A 17,617-nucleotide genomic window follows, 5' to 3' on the forward strand; every position below is an offset into this window, starting at 1 on the left:
CACAGACCAAGACTGAAATCGACCACACCAGCCAAAAGTGTGTCACAAGTTCAAAGAAGACCGGAAGACACTGGAGAAAATGGATGGTCCTAAGGTGCGAATCCATCCTTAATTTTAAGAAACTTACATAAGATCCCTACACATGACGGGCACCTTCAGTATGTTGAAACAGTACCCAGAAACTCCTTCTTCCCACTCCAAAGGTTCAAAACCAGATTTGGCAAGACAAGGATCTTGAGTCAAATGGTCTTTTGTAAATCAGCATAGAATAACTGCTGAACACTAAAAAACCAAGCCTTCAATTTGAGACTCAGGGGAAAAGAGCATAGCATTAGAGAATTTGTAAACCTGAGTAGATTTTTGCAGTTAGTATCTGGGCAGGTGTTACAGACCCAAATGCCTAAAATGGGACAGATAATTTGACAGCTATTGTGAAGATGGGAGGACAAATCGACAAGAGTCCAGGTTGCTGTACCATGTGAGTGGAACGGTGGGGGCCATTCTGGGATGGCTTCAGACAGGAAACTCATCACAGCCAGGAGAGCACTGATTCCAGAGTTGGATGGCCTCTAACAGCCCAGAGCAGGTCAAGAAGTGAAATGTAAGAACCAGTGGACCAGGGATCACTTTTGTTGGAAAATTTTGAGCAGGTTCAAGTGAACAAACATTGGCTGCTGAGTATTAACTTCAGGAGGCTCTTCAGCAGAGACTGCCCTGCTAGCTACTACCTCTCAGATGTGCTTCTGAGAGCAGGTGGGCAGCCTGGGAATGTAGTTAATGAGGAATAAATGGAAGAGTGGAGTTTCATTAAAGCTGGTAGCATCTTAACTAACTCTTTTTGTTTGTTTGTTTTTGTGCCACACTCAGCAATGATTTGGAATTACTCCTGAAAGTGGTTGAGGGGACCCTATGGGATGCTGGGAATCAAATCCAGGCCAGTCTTAAGCAAGGCAAGCACCCTGTCCACTTTACTATCACTCCAGCACCCCACCTGGACGCTTAAGTAGTTCTGACACCTGTCTGTGAAATACACCTATGGAGAGTACCATAGGTGAGGGAGAGAAAGCCAGCTAAGGAGGAGCATTAGTGAATTCAAGTCTGAATGTATGAACATGTATAACTCTGGGTCAATGTATAAGGTGAGTGGGAGTGCAGAACACAAGCAGATTTAGGGGTCAAATTAATCTTGGAAGAGACACCACTTTACACAAAGGATTTATAATGGTGGTCCAATGCTAGAGGAGTAAAATCATAACTGTCAACTATTTTTAAGCTCTTATGTCAACTGCTATTCTTATAGAACAGAGGTTTTCCGAATCACTTGGCCTATTACTGCCCCTTTTCATAAAAGCTCATCACTCAGTGCTCCCCCATAAATTTCCCTTCAATAGACGAACAGAAAGTGACCCTTACCTTGATTTTCAGAGAGGTGACTAACACCCTCTCGATCATTCTAGGATCCCCCTAACCTATGGGGAAAAGTGTTGTGGACCAGACAGTGGCACATCTCTTGGTCCCAAGTGACCAAAAGGAGTGAGCCAAGGCAGAGAAATCTAACAAAGATTTATTTTTAAAGACTTCTGCTGACGGGGGAGGGTGTCTCAGTGCAGTCTAAGTAACTGGGGAAGCATCCCGAGCAGAGACTAGAACGTAACTGCGACTGATGCCTGCTTTTCTGCCTGAGCTTCCCATCCTCCCAATTTAGAAAATCCAAACTGGAGCATTAAACCCACTAATTTTTTTTAAATAACATACTTTTTGGGAAGTTTTACTTTCTTAAGATCATCTTCAGCAGCTGGATTTACATGGGCAATGTGGCATCCAAGGGCCAGGAGGGTTCTGTGAGAGAGAGAACAAGGTTAAATTGCAAGATAAGGACAGCTGGACCTTACCCTGCACACCAGCTGATAAAACCAGACTCTCACTCAGATGAGGGGTCCCAAACTTATTCTGTGAGAGGAACAGATAACAAAAGTTTCAGGCTCTGTGGTACAAATATCTCTATTACAAAGGCAGTCACCCAGCACATAATGTTTGTTTGATCAAAAACAGTTGACACATGAGATGGAGCTCCTCAAATTCCTAGCAACCAGTGATGCCACAGACCTTGTAATACCCTACAGCAATAATCTGACATATTTTGTGTCTTTCAATAGCATACTTTTCTCTTGTGCATAATTTAATTTTGCATTGCTTTGTTCACCGTTAAAATTATTGCTAATATGGTGTACACCCAACAATGAAATTTCATAATGATGCATTTCTCAGAAGGTATTCCCATTCTTAACCAACATAGAACCATACTCAATTTTGCCATGCTAGAGCAAAAGTAACCAGAGACAAAACACAAATCTGTAGCAATGAAACTTTATTTACATAAATAGGCAAAGGGTGACTGTGGTCTTAGGTCACAGTTTGCCAGCATTCAATTTTGATGATAGCAAGACAAGCAATTTATAAAGCTCATTAATGATCTAGAACATCTTGACCCTGCACCAGGCTGTCTTCACTGGGAACACTTGGAGGGGGGTGGGTTGAGTTTCCCTCCTCACCCCAACAGAGCCCCAGCAGCCAAAAACCTCCAGAACACAATCGCCGCCATGTTCACGGCAGCTCTCCACAGGCATGGGCAAGCCTCACCCACAAGGGAATCTGCAGAAAAAACCAGGTATATGGGACCTGTGACTTAAATATCCAAGCTCACTTGGAGCGGGAATGGGTCTATTCCCCCCATCTCCCAAGTTTACCAGTAGCTTGACAGTCACCCCCACAAACTGCCCCTGGCACCATATAATCTCATCAATGGCCATGATCCAGAGACTCAGAAATAAGCTTCCAGAAGAGAGCAACATAGGCCTCACCCATGAGTGAATCTGTTTTATAATCATATACTAAATTTTAGAATTCCTGGAGCGACTTCTCATACTCTACTGATATACCAAGAGTAGCACACAACGTTTGATTGGCTTTAACAAACATGTTAGTAATCTCTTATACAAGGGCTTACTGACTCCAGAATGAAATGCAACAATCTTCACACACTTTCCTCTAAGGACACATTATTGAACCATTTTTAGAAGATTATTTATAACAATCAATACAAAATTAATGGTTTTGGTTCTGCTTTGGGGGGCACGTTTTGGGATTTGGGGTGAAAACTTTGCAATATGGCGGTGGAAAGGTATAATGGTGGTGAAATTGGTATTTGAATATTAAATGCAATGAATTATTGTGAACAACTTTATAAAAAATTTTTTAAAAAATAAAAATTTTATCAATGACTTTTCCTGGATATATAGTAGCTTATAAATTTGCAGTAGGATGCTTGCCATAACCATGCCACTGATCCAGGCTGTTTCACTAGGGGTGTCCCAGAGAGGGGTGGGTGAGAGCCCTCCCTGCCCCAAGGGATCCAGCCCTGGGAGCTAAAAACCTCCACAACTTGACAGCCACTATGCTCATGGTTGCTTTCCACATGCTTGGGTTGAAACTCACTCACAAGTGAACCTTTTCCTGGATACTTCATACCACACACCCTACCCATACTTCAAGACTACTGCACCACTTTTGATGGGATCCAAAGTAAAAGCAACCAATCTTAGAGGGAAATATTATATTATTTTGGTTTTGCTTTGGGGCAGGGATTGGGGTATGGGATGGAAACACCTGAAATACAGTGGTGGGAAGGTGTATGGTGGTGGGATTGGTGTTTGAATATTAAATGTAATCAAATATCGTAAACTACTTCATAAAAGTAAAAAATTTTAAAAAATTGCATTAGGATTGTATCCCAATCCAGTTTGGTCCCAGAGAATAGACAGAATAATTTACTGTGTGTTCCCTGTGCACTAAGTGATGAGGAGTCAAAGCCATTCCTTCAAGAAGCATCCATGTCACTGAACATGGCACATATGTGCGCCTGGGAGATAAGGTGTAATACAGAACACTGTAAAATCAGCAAAATCACAGTGTTGAAAGGTCTGCCCTGACACAAACACAAAGGAATCCAAAGAGGAAAGTACCAACTTGAGCTAAAAACATTAAGGTCTGATTTGAGCTATTAAATGGGCAGGATCAAGGAAAAGTTAAAAGATTTTTATAAATTGAATTTCAATGAATCAAACCATCAGCTTTTTCATTGGATTTCAGAAATGTCTCATATTTTTTTGCCTAATTTAATACGAACTACAAAAGGCATTTGGTTCATTGCTTCTATATTTCTTTTCCCTTTTTTGTTTCTACATTTTCCCTGTCCCAGGCAAATAGCAAATGGCTATAAAAATAAATAGTAAATAACCATGGGGGATATGTTATTCAATATATTAAATCTGCTGTGGCATGAATAATCACGGTCCCTTCTAATTTATCAGAACGAATCATGTTTTCAAGGCAAGACGCATACTTTTGCAGTTTAGTTAGATAGCACTGAATCATCCTCTCACCGTTGTGCCAAAATTCAATTCAATTATGTACTCACTTTAAGGTTTCAGTTGACATTTGCAGGTTATAATTCTTCTCTGTTTCAGGGAGCTTTGAAAACTCCACAAGGCAGGGGTGTTGTCTTTTATTGTCATCCCGTATCTAGGTGACAACATAAGAAAGAACATAATTTAAGTTTTGACAGTGGCACTACTATGGAAAACAAAAAGGACACACTGAAACAGGACTTGGGGAAGCATATCAGAGAAGACAAAGACAGCTATTTGCCGATATGCAAATTGGCCATCTTTTCCCTAATGCACAAAACATATGATTCTCAAGGGTTCTCAAGGTGCCAGTGGCTTAGCCCCAGTGTCCCAAATAAACTCAGCACAATTGATTCAGCTCTGCGATCCGGCCTGACAAGAGTCTTGCTGTCTGTGATTTTAGTTACCATCCTCAAAAAAAGACAAACTATAAACAACTTATAGGGGGCCTGGCAGAATAGCATCGTGCCTGAGAGCACCGAAACCCTGCAACCCTGCACACATATGGTCATGGGTTCAAATCCCAATATGCCAGTTGCTTATGCTCAATGTATTTGCTTCTAGTAAAGTGCCTGCACTCAGAACATACTTTAAAAAACTGTTTAGTATGTGGTATTCATATCCTTGACTGTTCAAAATTAACAATGCTACTCTTGCATCATATTGTGACTCCTGATTGGTCTTTTCAAGAAGATAAAGACTGTACAATCTAGATCAGCACTGTCCCAAAGAATGACATCAGTTTCACATGTGTACCTCATTTTAAATTTCTAGAAGTCACACTGTCACTGTCACTGCCATACTGTCACTGTCATCCCATTGCTCATCGATTTGCTCGAGAAGGCACCAGTAATGTCTCCATTGTGAGACTTGCTGTTACTGTTTTTGGCATATCGAATACACCACGGGTAGCTTGCCAGGCTCTGCTGTGTGGGTGAGATACTCTTGGTCGCTTGCTAGGCTCTCCAAGAGGTGCGGAGGAATTGAACCTGTGTTGGCCCTGTGCAAGGCAAACGCTCTACCACTATGCTAAGTCACATAAGAAGTAAAACATAAATTTAAAAGTAGATAAAGGACCAAATGTGATGGCCTCTCAGTATCTATATTGCAAACCGTAATGCCCAAAAATAAAGAGACAGTATGGGGGAAATTGTCTGCCATAAAGGCGGGGGGGAAGTTAGAAAGGGGGTATACTGGGTGCACTGGTGGAGGATGGATGTTTGATGATTGTATGACTAAAACTCAAACATGAAGGCTTTGTAACTGTATCTCACAGTGATTCAATTAAAAAATAAATTAAAAATAAATGAAATTAATAAGATATAACAAAGCATAAATAGCTGAAATTAATTTTTTTTGCTTTTTTGGGGGGTCACACCCAGCAATGCACAGGGGTTATTCCTGGCTCTGCACTCAGGAATTTGCACTGGCGTTGCTCAGGGGACCATATGGAATGCTGGGAATCAAACCCAGGTCGGCCGCGTGCAAGGCAAACACCCTACCCGCTGTGCTATAACTCCAGCCCCTGAAATTAATTTTGATACTATATCTTATTTATCCTATCATTTCTAAAATATTAGACATTTAAACAATTAAGAATTGTTTATGAGATATTTTTTTATTAACCTTTCCTTTAGTTTTTGCTAGTGATTCCTCACAATTTAGTATGTATTTTATACTGATAGCATATTTTTTCGGGGTGCGCAACCAAAGCTGCTTAGGGCTTACTCCTGGATGTGCTCAGGGATCCCTCCTAGTAGTGCTTGGGGGACGATATGGAGTGCCAGGATAGATCACTGGTTGACTTCCTGTATTACCATCCTGCCCCCAATTTATAGCACATCTTAATTTAAATTCAGTTTTAGGCATATTTCAAGTGCTTTGTAGCTACAGTGGCTCATGGTTATTACACTGGGCAAAGCAGATTCAGACAATAACTAATAAATCAATCCAATAGACACTGATTAAATGCCTGCTACATGGGAGGCACTGAGCTAGATATTAGCAGTCCAGTGGTAAAGCAGGATGGTCCCTGCCCTATGAAATACAGCAGAATGAGGCCTGAAGCAATAACAAAACAATCATTTAAAAAATCATTAAAATGAGTGTAAAATAGCAATTGTGACTGGTTCTCTAAAGGAGATGTTTGTGTTGGCATCTGAGCACAGAGCAGAGAAGTTCATATATCTCATTATTTTTATGGGGGCTACATAAATACATGTGCTAGAGTGCAGGAACCCTTGCAATAACTAAGCTGGAATATGTGCAATTTGAGATTGTCAGGGTCAGAGGGAACTTCAAAACTCACCTACCCTCTACCTTTACACATGACCTTACACAAATCACAGGGAAAAAATCGATTTACATCCTCTGTGAAAATACTTTCCAGCAAACTAGTTCCCTCACCTCATCTGTGTAACATTAATCTTAGTAATATATCTGAAAACTACATTACACAAATTCTGATTCACAACAATAAAATAGCTGGAGCGATAGCACAGTGGGTAGGGCATTTGTCTTGCACGCAGCCAACCTGGGTTCGATTCCCAGCACCCCATATGGTCCCCTGAGCACCGCCAAAAGTAATCCCTGAGTGCAGAGCCAGGAATAACCCCTGTGCATCGCCAGGTGTGACCTAAAAAGCAATAAATAAATAAATAAAATAAAATAAAATAAAATAAAACAGCGTCTTTTATGCACCCTGCAAAGAAAACAGGTTTCACTGAAGAAAAAGGAAAATGTGGGCAATAGGAAAGAGGTGTTGAGGAACAAATGCTCTATTCCCCCCACGCCAGAGGAAGCCAGACTCTGAGAGTAAGAAGGGAAGTGGATGTCTAAGCTCTGTCTAAGCTCTCTCTCCTCAGTACTCCTGACTGCACTAGATCAACAACCCAGCAAGGCCGTGCTAAAGGAGCAGAAGCTGGATAGGTGAAAGGAAGTGTAAAGTTTGTTCTCATGAAGTTCCTTTGCATTTGTCTTGGAGAAGGGGGTTGGAGGAGGAAAACAAAATTAAACTAGAAAAGTCATGTTAAACTTGAGCGATAGCACAGTGGTTGGGCGTTTGCCTTTCATGCGGCCGACCGGAGTTCGATTTCTCCGCTCCTCTCGGAGAGCCTGGCAAACTACCGAGACTATCAAGCCAGCGCGGCAGAGCCTGGCAAGCTACCTGTGCATATTGGATATGCCAAAAACAGTAACAATAAGTCTCTCAATGAGAGACGTTACTGGTGCCCGCTCGAACAAATCAATGAGCAACGGGATGACAATGACATATATATATACACATACATATATACATATCACTGTATCACTGTCATCCCGTTGTTCATGGATTTGCTTGGGCAGGCATCAGTAATGTCTCCATTTGTCCCAGCACTGAGATTTTAGCAGCCTCTCCTTACTCATCTTTCTCAATGATTGGAGGCTTTTTCAGGGTCAGGGGAATGAGACCTGTTATTGTTACTGTATTTGGCATATCGAATATGCCACGGGGAGCTTGCCAGTCTCTTCTGTATGGGCAAGATACTCTCAGTAGCTTGCTGGACTCCCTCCAAGAGGGACAGAGAATGTATATCAGAGAATACAAGCACGTATGTTAAAACCAAACAGGTGTGCTGCTTTAGGCACATCAGCGGGCTAGACTTTCTTCACTGGGGCCTCTCGGAGGGGGCTGGGTTGAGTTTCCCTCCTTGCTCCAAGCAGAGCCCCAGAAGCTGAACACTTCAGGAATCCAGCCATAGCCTGCTGAAGGCCACTCTTCACACTCAGACGAGGCTCATGCATGAAGGAACCAGCTGAGGAACCCAGGTGTGCGGGACCCAGGGCTGAGATCTCCAAGCCTGCTCAGATTGGGACTGGGCCTCCTCCACCCAGACCCCCTATTTTCCAGTAGCTTGGCAGTCACACCCACAAACTGCCCCCGGCGCCATGTAATACCATCAATGGTCAATATCCAGAGACTATATACTGTATCACTGTAATTCCCTTGCTCATCGATTTGCTCGAGCAGACACCAGTAACGTCTCCATTGTGAGACTCATTGTTACTGTTTTTGGCATATCAAATACTCCACGGGTAGCTTGCTAGACTCTGCCCTGCAGGCAAGAGACTCTCGCTAGCTTGCTAAACTCTCTGAGAGGGGCAGAGGAATCAAACCCTGCTTGGTGGCGTGAAAGGCAGAGACTATATACATATACATATATATGTATATATATAGTATATATATAAATGAGAGCAAAACTCAACAAGATAGAAGAAAAACATAAAACAAAAATTTAGGAAAAAGCCTGAAAAGCTCAATAATAAACTTCTTAGCCAGAAGAAGTTATGAGGAGAAAAAGAAAGAAGACCCAAAGCATGTCAAGAATGATTGAGATAACATTACTACAGGATAAACAGCTACCCAAAGACTACTGGGACTTTATTCTAATAAATTTAGTGAAATATGCAAATTATCCAAGAGATACAAACTACAAATTCACTCCAGAAAAATAAAATAGCCTGCATAGTTAATATCCTTTAAGGAAATTGAATTTGTAGTTAGAAACTTTCCCACAAAGAACATTACAATTCCAGAAGGCTTCACTGGTAATTTGCACTATATATTTAAGGCAGAAATAACCACTATATAAATTCTACAAAATTAAAGAAAAAGCAATATTTTCAACTCATTATGTAAATCTAGTATTTCCTTGATATTAACAATAGACAACAAGACAAAGCCAGAAAAAATTCTATAAATATGGGTGAAAAAATTAAATTGTAGTAAGTAAAAATAATTACAAATAACTATGCAACAGGTAGGTATACAATCACCAAGTAATATTAACCAAGGAAAGCAAGATGTGTTTAATATTCAGCCGATCAACCAGTATAATTCACTATGTTAACAGCTAAAAGGGTGGAGTAACCAGGATCTTCTCACTTCCAAAAGAGAAGAAAAATTGTTTACTGCATCATTTTTGACTGCATCATAAAATTCCCTCATTAATTCCTGGTTTTAAAAAGAGCCTATGTTTTACATAAAACAGCATATGTTTTGGAAAACTATACAGCTGCAAGGGATGATAAAATCATGCAATTTGCAGCCAGTAATAATGCAATCATGCAATTTACTGTAACATGGATGGAACTGGAATACATCATATTAAATGAAGGATGAATACAGGATGGAATCATCTATATGTGGTATTTAGAGTAACTGGATGAAGAAATGCAATGGTTTAAAGAGGGGTTGCCTAGATCAACCGTGGGTCCCAAAGTATAGGGAGGAGAAGGAAAGATAATAAGGGAGGGTAGGGGGAGGAGAGAGATATGAGAAGCAAGAAGGTGCAAGTCTCAATGTAACACTGGTGGTGTTAAGGAATGATAGAGCTAAATATTCAACTACAGAGTCAACAACACTGAAATTATGAGCCCAGAATTGAAATAAACAAACTAAAAAAGGTGTCTATTGAATGACAGGCTGGGGTAGGGATGGGGGTAGGAGAGGTAACCTGGAAACACTGATGGAGGCAAGATGAGCCTGGGAGTGGCATCAGTGATGGGACATTGTATGTCTAACCCAAATATAAATAATTTTGCAAATGATGTTAAATATATTCTGCAGGGAATTAAAAACTTATTTTAGTTTTATTTTCCAAAATAAAATGGACAAAAATTAGCCATCACTCTCACTATAGCACTGTCATCCCATTATTCACCGATTTGCTCAAGTGGGCACCAGTAACATCTCCATTGTGAGACTTGTTATTGTTTTTAGCATATCGAATACACCACAGGTAGCTTGCCAAGCTCTGCTGTGCAGGCAGGATACTCTCGGAAGCTTGCCGGGTTGTCCGAGAGGAATGGAGGATTTGAATCCAGGTTGGCAGCGTGCAAGGCAAACACCCTACCTGCTGTGCTATCGCTCCAGTCTAAAAATAGCCATAGTAAATAGAAAATAAAAGAAGTCTTATTCAAACCCAAGAGAAATTCTACAAAATTACATAAAGATTATATTTAAAAGTGATTCATTTAAAAATATTTATATTTAAAAATGAGGCCACTTTCCCCTTATAACCAGAAAAAGGAACAAGGATATCTGCCTCTTTAATAATATTCAACTTTATCCTAGAGGTTTTGGTGTAATGTAGCTGTATATATTACCAGTGAAATAATACCAAAAAATAATCAAAGGTGTAAGATCAGGAGGAAAAGAATGTTTCTAGATTATCTAGCCATCCACCAATGAAACACATACCTTGCCAAAAGTCCAGCCAAGCTCAATTTTATTCATCCCCCAAAGCTCATGAATGTTTTCAGCTAGTCTGTCTCTGATCTTCTCAAGATGAGGTGGTAACACTACCTAAAAGGAAAAGACACAAGCGCGGATTCAGAATAAAGATCAATGGTTTTTGGAATCTTTCACAAGGAAGAGGTGCCCCATTTGAATTCAAAGGTACCGTAACCCAGGATAGACCAAAGGGTCACCAAAGTCTGCCAGACTGGAATGCTCCCCCAGATACCTTCTTTCCCATCCATGCTCATTTTTAAAAAAATTGAATCACAGTGAGCTACACAGTTACAAAGTTGTTCATGATTGGGTTTCATATAATATTCCAACACTCATCCCTTCGCCAGTGTACATTTCCCACCACCAGTGTCCCACAGTTTCTCTCCTGCCCCCCAACACCTACCTCTATGGCAGACCCTTTTCTCTCTCTCTCTCTCTCTCTCTCCTCTCTCTGTCTCTCTGTCTCTGTCTCCATCTGTCTCTCTCTTTCTCCCTTTTTGGGCATTATGGTTCACAATACATATACTGAATGTTTATCATGAATATCACTTTCCCTACTTCCAATACTCAGTTCTTGTCCAGAAGGATCATTTCTAATTATTGTCATTCTGATCCCTTCTCTATCCTAACTGAACTTTGCCCTTTCCTCCCCCCACCCCACAACACACATTTCCTGAACAACATATCCATTTTGGATAATGTAGTAAGAAGACAGAGCAGAGAAATAGAAATCAGGTTCAAGCCTGTGCTGTGTTCCTCTGCTGATATTGATAGTGCTCCTTAGGAATCATCTACAGGAAGCAGATAATCCAATTCCTGTTCTCTGACTCACAAACATCATCCATTTCCTATCAACATTCTCAAACCCCATCTTTTTGTCAAGGTGCAGTAGGTTTCTAGGAGGCAGAGAAATACACGTGGGATTCATGATCATCAGCTACCAGAGGTGCATGGATGAGGATCGAGCACCCATGACTGCATGTCATGTCACAGGGTTGAATGAATATTCTGGGACCATATAAACTAGATCCTGAATGATGGTGGAGGTATCTAGGCCACACTGAAAGCTGTAGCCTACCCTTTGTCATCACCTTTGTCACATTCATGTGATGGTGTCTCTCTCACAGTATAGTCCTGGAAAGGGAAAATCACGTCTACTTACCAGCACTTTCAGAGCTCTCTGTGTTATCCCCCGTTGTTCTCAGTCTTGCTTTCAATTCTTCTAATGCTTCAAGCATCCAACCACACGAGAATAGTCATTGCTACTTGTGTCCATTGTGTGTTTCTACTAATAATCCTTAATTCCAATTCTCTTTCTGCTACTTCTGACCTGATGTCCCTCCACATTTAAGTCTCTTAAAGATTGGTAGGAAAATCTATCCTCTGCAGATTTTTCTAGAAACCTTCTAGCCTAAAGAAAATACCTAGTATTTACCTGTACACATTTCTTTATTCACTTTTGTTTTGACTAAGGGACTGGAGCGATACCACAGTTGGTAGGGCGTATGCCTTGTACGCGGCCGACCCGGGTTCGATTTCTCTGTCCCTCTCAGAGAGCCTGGCAAGCTACCGAGAGTATCCCACCCACACAGCAGAGCCTGGCAAGCTACCCGTGACATATTCGATATGCCAAAGACAGTAACAAGTCTCACAATGGAGACATTACTGGTGCCCGCTTGAGCAAATTGATGAACAACGGGAGGACAGTGCTACAGTGCTATGTTGATTAAGAAATATTACTACTATTACATTATTTGATGGACCGTGGCTATGAAAGGGGTGGGACACATACTTGGTATATGTAAGTCCCGGTGTTAGTAACACATGGGCTCATGGAGCACTATTGGGTCCTGAGCACAGCAGTATTAGACTGAAACATCCAACTCTGAGGCCCTGAGGCTGAGAATTGCTGGGAGTGACCACTGGAACCCCAGAGCACTGCCCAGTATGATCCCTCAAAAACCTATATGCTTCCTAATGATCCAAGCCGTGATATATTTCCCTCTATGCCTCACAGTGCCTAGGACATAGCAAGTGTTCAGTTTGTTCATGGGTGCAAAACCCTTCGAGAGTTCAATCCACATATTCAGCAGAAACATGAGACACAGCAGTGTCCACATCACATGACAATTCTAATGCATGCCAAGCATGTGTCAAAGGTGAAAGGGAGGATTTAATCAAATCACTCTATCTGACATCTTGAACCTACCTGACTGGTGTCTATGGGGCATGGGATGAAAGAGGCCTGGGAGAGGAACTGGGTGGTACCCAGTAGATCTCTAACACCTTCCGCATCGCGCTTGTATTCTTTCACAGGCTCCAATCTCATCTTCTCTTTGGGAAGTAAGGCTTCATAGCAAGGGGCATAGCCAGAGGGAGGCAGGAACTTAAATTCTCCATGACGTCCACCCATCAGAAAACGTACTCTGTCATTTGGAGAGACCAAGAAAAGAGAGATTTAAAATAAAATGCCCAGCCTGAATAAATTACGTTGAATTATTGGGCCTTCCCCATCTCCAGATTATTTTTTTGGGAAGTGACTTAATTTCAATTAGGAGCAAACTTCCTAAAGTGTGCAAAAAAGTTGTGGAGAGAGAAGGGAATATTGATACATGCTCCTCATTGAACCATATCAGCTGAGTTCTTAGAAATAAAGCTACATATAAATATCACTAAAATCTTAAAATTAAATTTATCCTCCCTCTAGGGGGCACATCAATACTATAGATGTTTATTACCAGGGTACTGAGAGATTAATGGTGTTACTGATGACCTTTTCTTCTGCAAAGATTAAAGTGATAACATGAGAATTTCCAGTCCTTTTATTTGGTGACAAGATTTATATATCAGTGAGAAAAATAATGTCTTACCTGTCTGGGGGAAATTCTTAAGATTCAGATGAAAGTTTAAGCAACATCAGAGCATTAACTACAGATGGTGCAGATGCTATTTAATAGAAATGATACACTATAGAGGCTGCAATTCCCCAATGCAGCCATTTGAGGGCGACTCTGAAGAGCCTGAGCAGTTTTACTACCACAGTGGAAAAGAGCCAAGAGATAATCAGAGGTGCCAATCTCTTCATGGTATCCAGGCCTGGCGCTCTGTTCTATTCTAGTACTGACCACAGAAGCCCTCCAAGGAAGGGGGAGGGCACTTGGGGCCTAGTAGTCGCAGCAGGCACTAATCGCTAACAGTGGCCATTCAATGTTTTAGTGTGGTGTTCTGAATGAATTTCAGCCCCATAAATACAGGCAAGGTATGGTTAGGGCTAGACTCCAAAGTCCTTGTTGCAAAGAGAATAGGTCAGTGAACTATTTCTCAATGGCCTCATAATTGCCTCAGTCTATAACTAGACATGCAGTCGTTGTAAATCAACTGAAACCACATTGGATTGATGGTTAAAGACAACTGCAGTTTAATTAAAACATGACAATATATATATATATATATATATATATCTGCAGGGTCAGCAAATATTTGACAAGGGAAAATATCGCGCCACACATGTAGTATCCATATCCAGCATTGCCTCCTGCCCTCTATTTAACAATGAGTTGTGGAGTCCATATGACATGCAATAATCTTTCCTATGGAGATTCAACAATGAACAGAGCATACTGCATTGTTGGCGTCCTGGGGCCAATGTCCAACTAAGTAGGCAAATAGGCATCATTACCAATTGGCAGACATTTGGTGAGGGTATAATAAAGAGAACTGTGTGTGACTGCTTGGAAGGGGGGTGATTCCAAGTCTAGAGTCAAGGAAGGACTCCCTGAGGAGGAGACTTGCAATTTAACCTAGAGGACTGAGCTGGAGTCACTGAGTTCAAAATAGAGAGCAGAGCAATCCAGGCCGAGGAACATACATGCAAAGGCCCTGAGGTAGCAAAGAGCCTGAGTGATGGTGGAGTGGATAAAGATCTGGCAAGCTCCAGGCGTACAGGTACAGGAGGCAGGGCTACTTCAGGGTTAGCTGGAATTTAATTTCAAATGGAAAACCTCTGAGGGATCTTAAGAATAATAAGAGGCTCTTCTAACTGCTTTAGTTGCTCTGTGTGGATATCTGAAGGAACCAGTAAGGACACACCTGACAAGAATTTAGTCCTAGTGGGAGATGAAGTGAGTAGAGCACAGTGATGATAGCAAAGATGCAAAGAAGCCACATGATTCCCGATATAAGATTTAGAACTCTTAGGAATTGCTGATGGAGGAAGTATGTATACAGAGAGGGGCATGAGGTATGTGGAGCAAGGATCATAGGATCATAATCTAGCAAAGATCTCATAGCAATACGCTTGATGAGGCCCCATATCCTCTTATGGGAATATTCTGTAAGGTAAAATTGTAGAGAGTGTCTTACTGTTGGTGTAGTTATTGTGACTGTGGAGTCTAATTATGAAATTGAAAAATAAATATTTCTCCAAGTGAGAGACAAAGTTATTTTTTTCTTTCCCAGTACAAATTCTTTATCCAAGCAGCATTTTATAAACTGCTACTTTGAAATTAATTATGAAAATTCTATGAGGCCTCCCACTTTCCCATTTTAAAGAACTAAGCAATACTGATATAGAATTAGAACCACAATCATCCCTGGTGAATGTTCTCACATAAAACATTATGCAATAGGACCCCATCTATGTGCATTAAGAATGTGAACAATGATATTAAAACAAAATTGAGTCATTAGCCTGAAATGCTACTAATTTAGTGAACCTTCAGAAAATAATGACTTAGTTTGAAATTATTTGTTGAGAACGTTCCAATTCAATTGCCACATAATAGATTGTATTACTGACAAGTTGAAAGTAAGGGATTAAAAAAATGGATCTTTCCGAGCAAAGAATTAGTGTGGGAAGTTTCTTTCACTCTCTTCTCACTGAATATCACTCTGGTGAGAAGCTGAGCGCCCAGAAGCTCACACAGCACGTGTCTAAATTCCAAGAACAAGTAACTCATGGTTCAGAGAGTCTTCAAGATCAACTTAATTATTCATGAACTCTCACTCTCTTTTGTCTTAAGATTTCTCTTACAGTTTAAAATCAGTTGTCATTTTCTGGGTAGATAACAAATCCAGAAAGGTGGAGTTCCATGGAGCATTTAAGGAGAACAATGCTTTGTTTTTATGTGCAGTTATTAAAAGGAGAACGGTAATTTGGTTATACATCTTGGTCTTAGCTCCTCTAACAGAAATGAAAAATGCAACATGAAAAATCAACATAGGAAGACATCAGTATTTACTGTTTTAGGACACATTCATCTTCGAGGGCCACTATGCTGTGTGTCAGTGGGAGGAAGAAACTGCCCCCATTGCTTCCGAAGCCCCATCAAGTGAGCCTGGATGGTTGCTGGTGCCAGCGCATACCACTGATAATGCCCCTTTCCCTCAGTGCTGATGAAGAGCTGCCCAGAGTCATCTACAAATGATCCAACAACCTGTCACTGATATCACTGATCACCCTCAAAACTCTCTTGGGGGACCCAGATGACAGGGTTGAAGGAAATGACAAAGGATAAAATAAAGGCTTGAAAGGGACGAAAAAAGTCCACATTAACTCTTTGATGATATTAAAGTGGACTTCCCATTGTATGAGGCTTTGAACAAAGGTCTCAGGGAATGCAATGTTTTCATATCCTGGAATAAAAACCAAAGCAACCACAAGAATCCATCAAGAAAGTGTGAGACCAGTTACGTAGACTTCGGCCTACCACAGAGCTCTTTGTGGGGAAGAAAGGCAAAGAATTCATTTGAGGTAACTCCCAGGAGGAAAGTGAGGAGGTATTTCCCTTCGGAAATCAAATCATGAGGTTTTTAAGGAATTACTTAGAAGCCAGCATGTGAGCCCTAGAGTTTAGCGAGGGACTATTTATCTGGCGACAGAGAAGAGAGGGATGGAGAAAAGGGAAGCAGATGGGGGAACGAAACAGAGGAGGCTTGTGGGAACCAACTGTCCCTCTGGTATGCCTAGAAAGGCCAGAGAGGCATTTCTCTTCACAAATGTCAGCCATCCTGGAAGGAATTTTACCCGCAAAGGCAAATATTAAGTAGAGATCAGAAAACTAGCAGCTGAGAGAGGTGGGACTTGAGGTCTGCCAGAGAGAACAATAGTACAGGCGGTAGTTCGGGCAAAGTCAGAAAGTCCCAGTATGAAGCTGTCCGAGAAAACTACAAACGGATGCTAGAAGGGAAGGAAACATCATTGGCACTCCTGCTCCACAAAAGGCTGGAGCATCTTAGTTGTCCCAGTTCTGTGGAATGTGCCATTACCCAGCTATCTCACCCCCTGGGCTCAGCTCTAGAGGATCTGAGCCATATTAAGGTCTGAGCGTGGGCAAAGGGAATCCAAGGCTGACTTTACTGCCATCTCCAGCAGGGGAAGGAGGACTGAAGCCAACTGGATATGAATATTGAGTTTTTCTCATCAAGTAGAGGGAACTTTTACCTTACTGATCACTATGTTCGTATTGTGAAGAAGAGTAGTAGAAGTGGTAGAATATGCCCAAGAATTTCTTTCATGAATTTTAAGAGGTAGGAAAGGAAATAGTTGTAGCTCCCTAGTCTATGTCTTTCGATAAATGTGTTATTTCACACCTAATATTATCTTTTTGATTCTCGGTCTCATTTATAGATGGTAGTTTCCAATTTGAATATAAACATGTTTTTTTCCTAGGTAATTTTCTTCCCTGCTCCTTGGGTTCCATTGAACCTCCTAGCTTCCCCCCAACACCCCCACCCCCCCCCCCCCACATAGTTAAATTTGAAATTAAAGGATAAAAAAAGGTTCATTAAATTTAGTTCTTTATACTCAGGTTTTTCTCAGCAGAAATGGATTTTAAAAATCAATTTCATTAATCAATTTAATCTTTTCCACTAAAGT

General features: G+C 41.1%; 1 protein-coding gene across 6 annotated transcripts in view; it reads right to left on the reverse strand.

Moving 5' to 3' along the window:
• The window catches only part of RYR3 (ryanodine receptor 3), a 605,205-nt gene that overhangs the window by 246,788 nt on the left and 340,800 nt on the right, over positions 1 to 17,617 (reverse strand). For all 6 annotated transcript variants that reach the window (XM_055132600.1, XM_055132599.1, XM_055132596.1 and 3 more), the window contains exons 20-23: positions 12,946 to 13,166; positions 10,708 to 10,808; positions 4,478 to 4,581; positions 1,756 to 1,839 (exon numbers count right to left, since the gene is read on the reverse strand). In XM_055132600.1, coding sequence (XP_054988575.1) covers positions 1,756 to 1,839; positions 4,478 to 4,581; positions 10,708 to 10,808; positions 12,946 to 13,166 — 510 coding nt within the window. The remainder of the gene's footprint in view (positions 1 to 1,755; positions 1,840 to 4,477; positions 4,582 to 10,707; positions 10,809 to 12,945; positions 13,167 to 17,617) is intronic.

Source organism: Sorex araneus, chromosome 3, assembly GCF_027595985.1.
Source record: "Sorex araneus isolate mSorAra2 chromosome 3, mSorAra2.pri, whole genome shotgun sequence".
Classification (NCBI taxonomy): Eukaryota; Metazoa; Chordata; class Mammalia; order Eulipotyphla; family Soricidae; genus Sorex; species Sorex araneus.